The sequence below is a fragment of the Brugia malayi genome (assembly GCF_000002995.4).
Source record: "Brugia malayi strain FR3 genome assembly, contig: Bm_031, whole genome shotgun sequence".
Classification (NCBI taxonomy): domain Eukaryota; kingdom Metazoa; phylum Nematoda; class Chromadorea; order Rhabditida; family Onchocercidae; genus Brugia; species Brugia malayi.
The window spans coordinates 20,678-36,124 of NW_025062306.1; the positions used below are offsets into that span (position 1 = coordinate 20,678).

A 15,447-nucleotide genomic window follows, 5' to 3' on the forward strand; every position below is an offset into this window, starting at 1 on the left:
CCATACATTTCCTGCAAAACTCAGTAACAAATTTTTGGTTGCTATTATAGAAGGCCATGAATCTATTCCGTTTGGGAACGACCGGATGACATTGTCATTCATATTTCCTCGTCATTGTTGTCTCCATCAGTGTCACCAAACACCAACTGTCCTACTTTTTCTGGTAGAAATCGACGAAGTATTTGGGACATGGTTATAGTGACAGTTCACTACCACAAGCAAGAGTAACCCATCACTCTTCCCATCTTCTCCTATCCTATGTAATTCTCCGACGAGTTTATTACTATCATTATTAGTTCCTCTTCCGTTTTCTTTTCTTTCGCTATCCATCCATCTTTTCAGCTACCCACACATACATCTATCTACCTATCTTTTGACAAAATCTGATCGCTAAAGCTATCCGTGTTGAAAGTTTTGATTGAAATAGATGACATTAATGTGCTCACTCATACGCACCAAACATTTGTATGCGTGTATTATGCATTTCTCTTTCCTTTCAATTTGATCTCCAATGGATGAAAAGAATTCTCGACCATGGCAGTGCTGATGCTACCTGGTGATTGCAATTGTCTTAAAGTCATTTAACTAGCTCTTCTCTTTTTAAGCATAACTGTCACAATCTGGTGACATTTCTGTTCACCAATACGGTGATCTCTGAGTTGCATTACAGCTTCGTCCCAACCCACCTCCACCTCTTTCCACTTGTCTATTAACTGCAAGAAGGTATGGATGAGTAATAGTGATGTAGCAGCTTAACTGAAGGAGGTACATGCGTCAGGTCCGGTATGTACTTTTGTTTGTCTCTGTATGCCCGTTCGCTGTTGCTTGATACGACGGCATGCATCAAGTACCATCCACTTTTGCAGGATGGTGAGTCGTTGCATGTGATGCGATTTGTTGCTAGCTGCTGGTTCGACTTCCTGGATACCTCAGATGAGATCGTAATAATAATTCGTGAAATGCTTTGCTGGTTTACCAGTCCATACTGCAATTGCTTTCACTACTCGATGTGGTTGCTTGCAATAATAGCAGCTCACCTGTCATAAAAATACAGGCCACTGTCTACTACAACCATCACTATGTGTATATTTGTCTGTTAGTAGCAAGGACAACACAAAATCAGAAGAGTGACAACGAAGACCGGAGCGCCGAGCGAATCATCGGCAACAATTGCCATCATGGTTGGCATTGAAACGACCTTGAAGCTGGACGATCTGAACTATAAGCCGCAAATCGAGTATGAAAACTGTCCGGTTTGCGGGGATCGCGTATCCGGGTATCATTACGGACTGCTTACCTGCGAATCATGCAAGGTTCGCGTAATAATTTAAAATTTCTCCAAATGATTTTATGCTACCATAATCATTTCATGAATTGTTCTATTGCTGTTATATAATTATAACATAGGCTTAGATGATTGTTCCAAAAAACTTAATTAAGCTATAGCATCCTTCCACGTTTTCTAAGTAGCACTAGCTTAATGAAGCATATTCATTGTCTGTTCTCAATTTACAAACTTAATACTATTAAGACTTTCAATAGTAATTATTAATTCTTGCATAATACAGTAGTCGAATTCAAAACCATTATGACAGCATGTGTAAAAGCAACAATGCTTCTTTTCGACCAATGGTTAATCAGCAAGCCCTGTTTCTATGCTCGTTCGATATTCTTATAATGTTATAGCGTTTTTATATGAAATTTTATTTTTTGCATGCTACTTGAAATATTTCAAACTTTCTCACATTTCTGAAATCTAAAAGAAAGTTCAATCATAAAACTATTTTTATTTATGCATAATTCAGTAGCGCCATAATCGCTTTCGGGGCGCTTTTAAGTTTTCCGTCTTTTTTTTTTTTTTTTTTTTTATAAATTCACTACATTGGAGTTGAATTAATTTTCAGATTTTTGCTTCTTCGCATAATTTTTGGTGAGCTTATTATTAGTGACATTTACTTGCCAAACAATTGCAAGTCATAAATGTCATCTATTGATCATTTTGCTTCAAATAAATTTGAAAAAAAAAAATCCTTTTTGTTGAAAATCGCTCTTCATAGAGCATCATTTGTTTTATCACAGCTAAATATTTTTGTATTCTAAGTATTCCATGCCTAAAATTCCAAATTTTCGTTTATTATATTTTTTTTTTTGGAAATAAGCTTCAATTTTCAGGGCTTCTTTAAGCGAACAGTGCAAAACAAAAAAGTTTGTTTTCATTCGTTTTTCAGAATTATTTAACATTAAACTTGAAAAAATCTTTTTTGCCGAGAATTTGATTTTATTTATATCAATGCTCAGCGGATCACAACTGCGCAATAGATAAAATTAGCGCTTTTAGGCAAAAGAAAATATTTCATTCTTTATGCTTCCAGATGAGAATCTTATAAATTATATATAAATAACTATTTATTTGCATGTATTTGCATTTGCATGTTATCTTCATGATGATTTTTTTCTAATTTGAAGAATATTTCTTATTTTTAGAAATTATCAAACTCTGTTGTTGAATTATGTTTAACTATAGTTACAGAAATTTCGAAATGTCTAGTTTCCAAGCATATACTCTCAAAAATTTGACTTCAGTCATATCAATGTTCAGCGGATCAAAATTGCGCTATAGACAAATCATGTCGAAAACGATGTCCCCATTGTCGATTCCAAAAATGTATACAGCGTGGGATGAAAATTGATGGTTAGTAATCAGCTAAATAGAGCAATTTTCAAAAACTTCCTTCATGTTTTCTAAGCTTAAACTTCATAAGTGCAGAGTTATTCAACAAATTTGTCCAGTTTTGTTCGCATTTTTTTTTTTTATTTTTTTATGAATTGAGTGAAACTTTGAAAATACTGCTTTAATTTATTTAGCCGAGCAAAACTTCTGAGTTTCTATTTCGATGTAGATCCATGCAATACTTTTTGAGCTATATTATTTAGAAATTCTATAATGAATGCAATGATGGATGGATGAAATAATTGTTTTTGCTCTTGGACACATATTAGAGCATCGAGTTACACTTTCCTTATTATATTTTTCATTGAATGAATTTATCCCTTCCAAGGAGTAACTTCCAAGGGTTCCAAGGATCATTTTCATTTCTTAAAAAGAAAGAAATAGTAGGCTGTTGAATTAACGAAGCATTTTTTCATGCGGTATAATATTCTCTCTCTGCTTATCGCAATAATGACTAATGTATACCGTACCATTTATATCTTGTAGATATATGTGAATGACAGCTTTTTGTTTACACACTTCAGAGTTCAGCGCACTCCAATTGTATTACTGTAATATGGTGCGAAATATCACTGCGTACATTATCTTTACAAGAATTGGGGAACTTTAACATTATCACTTAGCCCTCAAATTATTGAAATGAACTAAGGTAATTGCAATGTAAATAAACTACAGATGTGCTCTATAGATAGAAAAGAAAACATAAAATTTAATAATCGCCTTATATATTTATTGCTAAAGTAAGTGACACAGTTGAAAAAGTGACCCACAATTTTTGAACGCTATATATATATATTTTAAAGCAGCTTCCGCAAAGATTGGGAATTAAATTTCTTTCTAATTATTGCCAGCTGTTTGAATTTTCTCTTCTTTATGATAACAGCATCGGAAGAACTTCTTACATAAACGAAATTTTTTCCCAAATTAATTACATCCATTTTCAATCACAAAATCCAATCATATCAGTGTCATTCTAGGATTGCCGTTTATCATACTCCTGTAAAAATTTCAAATCTACTTACATGTATTTTTTTGAAAGGCAGCACTGTAACATACGAATTGGTTAGTGGTTGCAGATAGTGCAACTAAAAATTTGCCCATCAATTTGAAACTGGAAGTATTCAAATAGAACTTAGAGTAACATAAAGAATGTGAAACTGAGCAGTAGAAATGATTGGCGCGCGCGCCTTTTTTCTGAATCAAGCCGAAATCTCTGCCTCATATTAAACAGAATTTATCTATTCAAAACATTCAAATCACTAATTTTCAAAAATTTTAATAATGTAGTAAGCAATCACTTAACAAGCAAGCATGTTCTTCATTTCCTCTTTGTCTTTAAGAAAGGTTAGACAAAAAAAACTACAGCTAAGATATTTTCAAAGAAATAAAATATAGCTTGATAGACTCCAAATTTCTGTTTGAAAGACTTAAAAGAAATGACTATGAGAAATTTTATCATCTTTATTCAAAAAGACTATTTAAAAAAATTGGCAAAAAATAAAAATTATAACTTTGATTTCTCAAAACTTCAAAATTTTTAACTCAGAAATTTCCTTAGGAATCCGAAATTTAACTTAGAAAATTTCGAGATTAACAGCAGTGTTCAAAATTTCGTTTTAGTGATTCAATCAATATCAAAACCTTCAGAAGGTTATGGCTGACAACAGCGGCCGATAAATATGATGGTTACTAGCAGGTTGGCTGGATAATGATGACCGGTTTTCTGTGCACACACATGTATTTCGAAAATGAAATTGTCGCTATCGACAATAGGGGGTGGTGGGTATAAGAATGTTTGAATAATATAGAAAAGGGGAGCACAAAAAGTGTTTCAAAAAATGTGATCCATGGCATGGATGATGTTCCTCTACTCACATCACACAACATACACTTTTACTTCCCAAACAGAGACACTATGATCGATTTTGAAAAGTTCTAAATGATTTCCATCCCACTGCCATCACTCTTTACAAACGGAACCAATAAAGGTTAAAAAACGAAAGGGAAAAAGTTGAAATACGATGAAGAGATTTTAAACAATAATAAACTAATAAATACAAAATCTCAACTCACAGATATTTCATCTGTTAGATAAGCTGGTAAAACTCCTGGCCTCAAATAAACCCAAAAGAACTATGACATCATGGTTATCTAACTCGGTTGTGAAAATAATGATAACATAAGTAGCATTGAAACCGTTGCAAATTAAATAACATGTAGTGCAATCATGAAAGAACTGAAATTTTTATTTAATGTTCAGAAGTTCATGAAAATATGATTCTTGAGTATAGTCAATTAAATTCTGACAAGTTTAAAAAAAGCTAACAAGTTTGCATATTCACCCATTAATAAAACTGGAATTATTGAATTAATCAGTTATTTTCCTGTCTAATTACAATTAGTCTTGTCGAAACTGTATTGGCTGTATAAGGATTTAAGGAACATCATGTATGTAATACATTCATTTAGATATTCATGTTGCATATATATTTGTTTCTATCTAAAATAAATATTTTTCGTACTGCTTTTAAAGTAGTACATTTCGGCTCTTCATTTGCTGTTTCAAACTTTGTCTTTTTTTGATTTCCGAAAACGAATTTTTTACAAATATAATGCATAGAATTTTCAAATCCTGGGAAATTCATGGAATAAAACTTCAATCTCGTGTTATCTAATTAGTTATGAGTACTAAATTTAAAAAACATATCTCTCTCTTACCTCTTATCAATCAATCCTACGTCAGGTCACAATCATTAATGCATCATTTCTATAATGTAAAACATAGTATGTAACAATGGTTTCCTTTTCTAATAACCATACCTTTCTCCCTACAGACTGTTTTAATTTGCATAATCCATCACTCACTGTACTTACCGCGTCCTTTTTATTACCTTTTTATTGTTCAGCTAAATTTATTTATTATTGTAATAATATTGAAAGATCCAGAAGAGATTGATTTCATCGTTTCTTTTTTTCAACCATGAATTTTTTTTTTTGAATTTTTTTTTTTTTTTTTTTTTTAATTTTTTTTTTTTTTTTTTTTTTTTTTTTTGCCTAATAGATTTTCAATGATAACATCCAAACTGTTAGAAATAAATGGATTATTTAATCGTAGTGGTGTCATTTTTTCTGGAGGGAAGTGGTTTTTTCCGGAAAAAATAATTACATTTTTTTGACAATTTTTTTTCTTTGCCTCCTTCCTTTTCCCAAAAATTGCCAGTTTTGCTCGATTCTTTCTTTTTTCGGGAAAAAATAGAAATTATTTCGCTTTTCTTCTCACCCGACATTCTTTGTAGCTGCTAATTCAGGGATAGGGATTTTTTTTCTCTCTCCTTTCTATGAGAAGTGCTTTCTTGGGGAGGTTCGTTGACTGATTTTCAAGGAACAATTGAAAAAAACAGGTTTTTCAATCAACCTGAAGATTTTCATTATCGATTGAAAGGATGAGGGACTAATATTTATTGTATGACTACTGAATGACGCATTACGTCAGCCTACCAAAATTTTAAATTTATATTAAGCTTGACCTACAATGAAAAAAAGATATATATATATATATGCATATCTTCCTTATATATAAAATCAAATCTCAAATTTTATATCTTTTTTATCAGTTACATATATGCATTCTATCAAATTTCAAATTATATATATGCATAAGTGCAGAGCACTATATGTCACACTTTCAAAAATGCTTTGGATGAACAAATGATTAACTATACAGTTAATTCACATTCACTTCTTAAATACACCACCACCTTTGGTCATCTCTTCTATTACCTACAAAAAAGACCATTCTTAAAAATCTCTTGGCCAAGAAATGTCCTTTTAATTGCTGCTGTTCCGTTGAACTGCAGGAAACTCATCATTATAAGATAGTAGTAAAAACCTAACTCTTTTCTCACATAAAGGATGAAAAGAGTTTTGGGAAAAGAGATATAGAACAAAAAGATGATCAACAAAATACATGCGTTAATTACTAGAACGAGAAATGAGTGCTAGTTCACCATGATCCGATCTCAAGGATAAGAGATGAAGGTAATTTATGTGGGAAATGAATGCAAGGAAAGGTGATCATAAAAAATTTGGATAGAAAAAGAGTTTTATGGAATAAATTAAAGGGATCTAGTTGTATAGCTATTATCATTACCGCTGGACTGCCACTAGTGCCATTATTATGAATGCAAGGATGAGGACAGAGTTGTAAAGTGAATGAAAACAAAGCTCAGCTTATTGTCCACCCAACCATATACAAGACGAAACAATAGATTGACCTCAGGATGTCCTTTTCGGCTCCTCTATTTTCATACGACAAATGGCTGCACATAGATGACACTTTTCGACATGTAATTTTACCTTTGTGAAAAACCGATTCTTAGAGAATATACGCTAATTGTAACAAACAGTAAATAGTGCAAATAACACCTGAAAGCATAATATTGGGTGATATTTACACCTGAAAGCGTAATACTGGCGTTATCGATTCTTTCAGTTGATTTTTAGTTGATTATTCTTTTGAAATGAAAGTATTAGTAAACCGAACAGATATAAAAATATTCATGTTTTGTAAAACGAATTTGAAATCTTAGCTATATTGAACAAAAATGATTTACAGCAGTTCGTGAAGACCGTATGCGTGGTGGCCGCAATAAGTTTGGTTCATATTATAAACGTGATCGTGCACAACGAATGCAACGTATAGCGTTACGGGCGAACGGAATGCACAATTTTTTCAATCAAAATACTACTGAACAACAAGTTTCTAGCAGGTTTGTTTTTATACTTTTCGAACTTTTTGGTTGGTCACTATGAAGTTTTAGTATTTTGTTATCGTATAACTGAGCAAATATTCTTACATTTTCTCCTAAATTTTTGCTTTCTTTTTGAAGTGCACCAACTGGATTAGCTACTGTACATGCACAGTATTTCGACACAGGTGGACCTGAAAAGTTCAAAAACGATTATGATGCATTAATACAATCGACGACGCTTTCGAGCAGTACGCAGCCTAGTAAGCTTTTGAACTTCGCAAATTCTTCAGTTACAAAAGATAGAAAATCATTGCAGCACTCAAGCTTCAGGAAACACATAATTCAACATAAGTTTAAACAGTTTCGATTCCATAGATTCATGTTAAAAATGGTATATTAGTTGTGATGGAATGAATGAAATACTTCCATTTGCACAGATTATCAGTTTTCTTCTTTTATCCTTTCTATTAAAGTCTAGTAAAATTATCCTCATTTTAAAGTAATTCAGAGTGATCACTTTTGTTTTTTTTTTTTGAGATGAGATTTTAATTCTTTGTTTCAACAAAAGAAGTCATGAGAATTTCTAGATTTTATCACTTGCTTTAAAATTTGTCTAAGTTTCATTACTTTAAATATTTATAGATTGTGTGATGCCACGACCGAGTGCATATTTGCCAAATTGTGATAATTTAGCTGTTTTACTGGGTTCATCGATCGACGACCCGTTATTGCGTAGCTCATCTTTTCCCATCTATTCATGTGTTAAACCAGAGCCTTTTGATGGTTATACCGAAGCCAGTGGGTGTTTCATTTCTAGCCTTTTGTAAATTTAATTTAAATAAAAATTTAATTAGATTCATGCCTTAGAAAAGGCTTTATCTTCCAATCTGACTTTCAGAATATGATTATCGCGAATTTTTATGGGTTTTATGTAAAAAGGATGTTTAAAATGAAAATTATGATTCAGGAAATTTTGCAATCTATATATTTTAGTTTGTTTTCATAAATGAACTTGTGTTTGAACTTCACTTTAAAAATTTTAGGTTTTTCACAACCTTCGATTTCTACTGATTATTCATCATTCTGTCCACCAGCATCGTCTTATACAGCAATGGCACCGATAGCGGTTGCAGCAGGTACTCCTGCACTTGGTACTACAACAGATAGTTCCTCACCACTACTTCCCATATGCCCGTTACCTACCGAAAAAACTAGCGACAGTGTCTTTTATGCTCCAAAAACGGCCCTTTTGTGCAAGTGTACAGAATCTCTGATGGACCCGAATCTCCTTATGCATTTATTAGGTAAAGGTGACAAAACTCGAGACGCATTCCAGTTCTGCAAATCGGTTATCGAAGAAAGTCTCAATTCAATTGTTATGTGGGCTAAAAATGCACCGTATTTTGAGCAGTTACCGGTATGTTCAATGAAATTAAAATTTGTCAAAAAATTGAAACAGTTGCGAATCAAAACTCAATAAAATCAAAATTTTAATAAATTTTTGGTAGCCAGTTATTTTGCACATTCTGATCAGCCAATAATATTATATAGTTTTACTACAAACTGAATCATAGCAAAACAACGCTTAATTTTATAGAAGCATTGAAACTAGACTGATTCTTTATTGTATTGATTTTACTGCTTTCTAATACGCTTATATGGTTCCCATATCGCATCATTATCACCGTATGCGAAAAAGCATGCACTACGAATTTGAATATTTTTTGATATGAAATCAAAAAAAAACCAGATTACAGTTCTTCAAAGCTATTGTGTTTTTGTTGTTATTTTCTATCGTAGTCCTAAAAACAAAAGGTGGTTTGGATGAAGGCAATGATTTTTTTAAAAAGTTAAAATTATTTCCAAGAGGTTCCAAAGGATTTTTGCTTACTGAATAGGAATTTTGAATTATCTTTCAAAATTGTATTTTAAAAATATTTTGATGACAACATTTCAAAAAACATTAGCTTCAGAAGTTCATTTCGACCAAAAGAACAAGAATTTTAATGCTAGTAATAGTTCATCTGCAAAAAAATTCGGTTGAAGCATTGTTTTAAAACGCGTTCCATAATATAGCACAGAACTGACCTTTAAAATGAACCATTTTTCAGGTCGATAATCAAATAGCATTAATTTATGCATCTTGGGCACCAATTCACGTTCTTGATTTCACATTTCATATTCTCTACTGCCATTTGCCCATTTCTATACAATTTGGCAATAGTCCGTTAGTTTTCATTCAATATTGCAAATATTAATATAAGCTTACTCTAAATTTGATGGTATTTGAAAAGGTTGAAAGGAGTTCTGCCAAGCTTTTCCAATTTAAAAAACTAAATTCACCTCTGGAAATAGTAATGGTGATGGAAACTTCACACTGTTGTAGTAAATTTTTATAGATTACTTATGTCAACCATTTGTTTAATGGGTTTTAATACATTGGCACCGAGGTTCAATGAATCATGCAGTAAATTACAGTCACTGAATTTCGATCGCTGTGATTATGCAGCATTTAAAGTGCTAACACTCTTCGAAGATCGAGGTTTACTTTCAACTCTTATTGGATGTGAAACAACCAATTCATTTTCTATCAAAGATCATTAAAGAGCGCCACTGTGTACTTTCGGGTTACATTTACGAAATATACGGTAGAGGCAAAAAATATCTCTATTGATTAATAATATTCTAATTTTAGATACTGATTTTGAGTGGATAATTTACCATAATTGAGGTTAAGAACTAGCAGCAGTCATATGTTTCAGCTTAAGCTCACTATTCCAGATAATGAAGAATTCAGTTCCTTAGCCGTCAAATCACTCGAGATTGCTCATATAAGTAGAAATAATATCTCTGTTTTCTGTCTTGACTTCATATGAAGCAAGTTTTGCAATTTTTTTTGTGTGCATTCTTGTCATGCTTGCATATTGTATAGAAACGTCCTACTACAACTATAGATTAAATACAGAGATATGCAAATTACAGGTGAACGAAGTGCAGTAAACAACTGCGCTTTGACAGCTCAAGTTCACGCATCGGTACTCACAGCGTGGGCAGTATATCGTTCCGTTCCCAATGCTACCGATCATCCTTTATACATTGTTTATGAGGAATTGAAGTAAGTGTATTCAGGAAAAATAAAAAATAGAATTTCAAGAAAGTTAAGACAGTCATATTCTTTCTGTCATCAATGATTAAGGAATTGTTTCCTGAATGAAATTCAGTATAAATATGGCATGATATAATTTTATAAATCGCTAAAAAATGCTTGCTTATATAGTCGTAAGAGAGTAGATTTTACGATGAACACCACATTTGCTTCTCAAGATTGTGAAGGAGGATTATTTCTGTGCTTTTGAAAATAAAGCACTCACTACAGTACCTGAAGAAAGCGATATATAGTGCTAAAAGTACTTGAATTTTTGCGATATTCGAGCACTACTTTACTTGAGTACGACGAGCTGCATTGCCCTTTGTCCTCTCTAATTAGTAGCGCGGTGCCGATTATTTTCGACATTGCCAAAACCAGCAATTACCTACGATATTGTTGAAGTGATTGAAAGCTCGACTACCATCGTTATGCACTTTTCACATATTACTACAGGGCTTTAGAAAAGAGAAAAAGAACGATCTGTATTATTCTTATGACAAATTCTTCATATCTCAAATCAGTAAATAAATTAATATATCTCTGAACCTTATTTGAATCACTGAAAAATCATTCATTGTTAGAAGCTCTTCTGAAATGCACTAAAAATAATTTCTGTGATGGTATTGCACATTACCTCTAAATGTTTTATAAAAATCTCCCTCTTCTCTGTTCAGCCTTGTAACAAATTTATTTTCAATTGAAATTTTTAAAAGTTTCAGACTTCTTGCACGTCAGGCAGCTCATTTGCTCAGCAAATATTCGACAGTGGAAATGGAAGAAAATTTGCTGAAAGAGATGTTAACATGCAAAGAACATCATTTAGTATCTCAGCAACCGCCATCATCAATACTATCATCACCGCAACAATATGCATAATTAAAAATTAAATCAAATGTGCGCACTTGTCTTTCCCAGCCTTCCAAATCGCTTCCTCTAAATTATGATTTTTTTTATCAAAAAGCTTTCCCCCCAGAAATTCCAAAAGGCAAAAACTTGTTTTAACCAAATTTTTTTCATTAATCAATGCTTCTTGTACGTTATCTTTTCAATTTCTACAAATTTGCATAAATCAAAAGCATTTATCACCTCCTCACCCATCTAATAAAGTGCGTACAACTGATCTCGTCAGAAACTCGGGTGCGGCAATTCCGCAGTAAATTAGCAGGGAGTCGCCGTGGATGCAATCAAAGAAAATCCACAAAATATAAAAGAAGCAGCAATTTAATCCAACTTATCGTATTTCATTCATTTTGTTCCAGTTAAAATTTTTATTGGTCGGTTTTGTTTCATTCAGTTCTACTTTAAATCAATTCAAGCACGAGCGTTAAAGGCTTTGTCCAGGTAAATTCATCCGGGCTAGCATTTCGTTTAGCATTTTTAAAATTTATTTCCTGTTTGAATAACTCATTCAGTATTATTCCAGTTTATGGGCTTTTTCATTTTTATAGTATTAATGTTGTTTGATATCAGTGTCCCTATTTCCATAAATTTTGTTCCTTATTTTTACAAGAATCCTAAAAAATGCGTCCTAACTTTTGCTTTAATTAAAAGATTTTGAAAAGGCTATAAAAACATAGGAATAAATAGGAATAATGACAATCTACACTTTTTACCCCTTCTATTTTTTATATTCAACATTTTATGAATAACATGATTTTTTGTCGAAATCTTGTAGTTTGTAATATATCGTGTCCTTCCTGATTTGTGATCACGTCATTCATGCCTACCAGTGTTGTTCCTGCATACTGCATACATTCCGCCACTTTCTTCATTGTTATTACTGTTGTTGTTTTCCTTTATAACAAATACCATCTTCTGCAAATCCTCTTCGATTTTTTAGCTTTATTAATGACTCAAGGAAGACAAAGAGAAGATGTTGACTCAGATTTAGCAAGAATCCAATTTTTTTAAATTATTGTCTATAAATGTATGTAATTTTGGTTTAAATGCCAGCTATTACTTTGATTGCTATCCGTAATTATTTACATTGCTGGTATTTCGCTGCTGTTGTTACTTCTAGCTCTGCATTTTTATTTCTGGCCTTTTAATATCATTGGAGAAAACAAATCATTGATGAAGTGAAATACAACTAAATTTCGATTTTATTGATATTCTGGTAATTTTTTCCACACATATTGATAATATAGCACCTTTTAGTTGCAAGATGTTTTAGTGCACTAATAATACCAGGAAATTAGCTTAGAATGCAAAACGAGTTGAAATTTAAGTGAGATATTTTTAAAAAATATTTTAAAAAAATTTTTTACTTTTTTAAACTAATTGAGATGCAACATTTTGTAGCTGATGTCACACAAAACTAGTTAATTTTCTAAAACTCGATCATATTATCTAAGTATTTTTGCAGTTTTGAGAACTCGTCGAGTGATTTTTTTCCAAACAATATTCTACATTGCTTGAAAATGATTATTGAGAAAAATTAGCGTAAATGAATACTAAATGAATAAATGCAATGTGTTATAATACCAATCAAATATTGACTGATGATATTTGGCAACCAGTGGTAATCTTTAAGGAAATTAAAGACAACAGTTTAGAAAATCTTATCCAACAGCAAACGAACCATTATAATTAGTTATGATTCGTACGCAAACGTCGCTTTAGTACTTGTTGTCGGTAAAACGTTTGTTTCTTGAATAAGGTTTTCTAAAATTAAAAATAGTAATTAAAAATTGATAAAAAGAGAAAAATAGAACAAGATTGCAAATTTTATGAAGGTTAAGTGTAATAGCTCTGTTTGAAGAATGGAACTCTTTCATTTTCAAAATATTTTCTCAGCTTTCTTTCAACTTCTTAAGAAATTTAGTTGGTTATTGAAGAAGTTTTTTATCTTAAACATGACAGCTTCTAAAATGTGATAAGCTTTTATTCCACTCATCCAAAGATGTTTCTGCTCGATCCTTTATTCCCAAAAGTGATTTGTTATAACAAGGATTGACCATAAATTTAATGAAGTGAAGATTAATTTTAGTAAGTTTTAATGAAATGATTCTATTGTCGTGAAAGATTGTCTGGTTAATATTGAATAGTTGCAATACAGTAGGAAGATTAATAAACCTTTATTTTTCTAGAACGTAATATTAATAAACCGAGCAATAAAAGGAGAAGAAATTTATAAAAGAAGACCGGAGAAATTGAAATTGGTTAACCGAGTAGTAATCGACCTTAAAGACAAATAATAATTGCAATTTTTTAGGATTGAATTTTATATGAGTGGTAATTGGGAGTGTCTAAGATAAAAATGTGAAGAATCGGAAATGTTCATGAGAATTGAGAATTTATGATGTGAGATTACATGTGCCAATAAACCAAAAAAAACTAGATTTAAAGAGAGATAACTTAAGATACTGTAAGTTTGTTTTACAATGTCTGATGAGTCGGAAGTGTCTAAAAAAAATTGAGAATTTATAGTGTGAGAACTGAACGTATCTATGATGAAAATCACATATGAAAAATCTTAAGAAATTAGATTTATGTAGAGATAATTTATGATATTATGGGATTATTTTTAGATAATAGTTTTCGCGAAATTATAATTCGCGATTGTATTGCAAAAGAAAATTATAATAAGTGGTGCAACGAATTGCAAAATGAATACGTTCCTAAAACTTTAAAAATTTTTTTTGATATTTGCAACTTTCTTTGAACAGACGCTAAAATTATCAGCAGCCTTGGCTTTTGAACCTGCTGCAATAAATTTTGAAAAATACTAAGTAAATTATTGTTCTTACTGTAATTTGTCATTGTCCCCTGTCTTTGGTGAACAAATAACTAGAAAGTTAGATTGAGAGAGCAGAGCAAACAGCTTCTTAAATTATTTGCAAGATGCTACTGAAGTTTTTACAATGCACGCATTGATAACTTATCCCTATGGTATGAAATGTTGTGAAAAGTCTTAAAGTTTCCCCTCCAATAATTGGCCAAAAGTATAATAATAAACCATATATAGTCCTTGTTATCAGAACCTCAATCTTCGGTGAAAAATTGGTCACAGAAATTCCCATATTTGATAAATCTTTGCTTAATGAACATAAGCAATGATATCACTGTTGCCAAAGCAAAATCCAGACTAATTATTTTTATTCTTGGTCTAGAAAATGTCATAATACTCGTAAATGCAAGAAATAAAACATTATGAAGTTTTTCAAGATACAAATTGCTCTCTTGTCTTATAAGACATTTGAATTATCATATATCATTTCTCTTTCATCTTTCATCTCTTTCATTTTTATCTTTTCATGTCATTTTTTTGTTAATTTTAAAACCTTTCTTTTGTGCTTTTCTTCTTTTTGAGTCCTTAAAAATTCTTGCTTCGAGCTTCATCTTTTCTATCAACATAAAACACAACTCTTCCTTGCACTTTCGTTAGCTGCTCTTCATTTGAAAATATTAGTTTCTTCATTTGAAAAATATTACTATCTGAATTTATAGTGCGACCACTGGAATTTATTATAAAATTATTTCCTTAGTACCTTACAGATAGTTAGACATGAAAACAGCTTATTTAGAAGGAAATAAGAAGTAGATGTAATTGTTAGAATTTCAAGAAGCAGGGATTTCCAAGTCTGTTAGGTTTAATACAAGATCAAAAGCCGACAAATCTTGCTAAAAAACTTTTGAAAAAATCTTTGAAAGGGAAATAAAAATTAAACATATATTAAGGCATTCAGATCTTAGTGTCCTTCATTTCATTTTTGACAAGAACTAATTTGTTATTCGCTTGAAAATTTTTTTGAAAAAATAAAGATAACAATTTATTCAATTCATAATTGAATTGATAATTTGTGACCATGCGAAGA

General features: G+C 31.4%; 2 protein-coding genes across 2 annotated transcripts; one reads left to right on the top strand and one right to left on the bottom strand.

Moving 5' to 3' along the window:
• Window positions 1-1,178: 1,178 nt before the first annotated feature.
• On the top strand, window positions 1,179-11,506 carry Bma-nhr-25.1 (Nuclear hormone receptor family member nhr-25, putative; the record flags this gene model as incomplete). The annotated part of the gene is made up of 11 exons (XM_001894382.1): window positions 1,179-1,313; window positions 2,173-2,205; window positions 2,584-2,692; window positions 7,347-7,500; window positions 7,621-7,742; window positions 8,125-8,280; window positions 8,526-8,899; window positions 9,594-9,709; window positions 9,882-10,024; window positions 10,465-10,597; window positions 11,350-11,506. 11 exons carry the CDS (start codon window positions 1,179-1,181, stop codon window positions 11,504-11,506), a joined length of 1,632 nt encoding a protein of 543 aa, XP_001894417.1.
• An 837-nt stretch (window positions 11,507-12,343) lies between these two features.
• Bm13346 (Uncharacterized protein) lies at window positions 12,344-13,214 on the bottom strand (the record flags this gene model as incomplete). The annotated part of the gene is made up of 2 exons (XM_043082926.1): window positions 12,344-12,445; window positions 13,212-13,214. The coding sequence occupies 2 exons, from the start codon at window positions 13,212-13,214 to the stop codon at window positions 12,344-12,346; spliced, it is 105 nt and encodes a 34-aa protein (XP_042938860.1).
• Window positions 13,215-15,447: the final 2,233 nt, after the last annotated feature.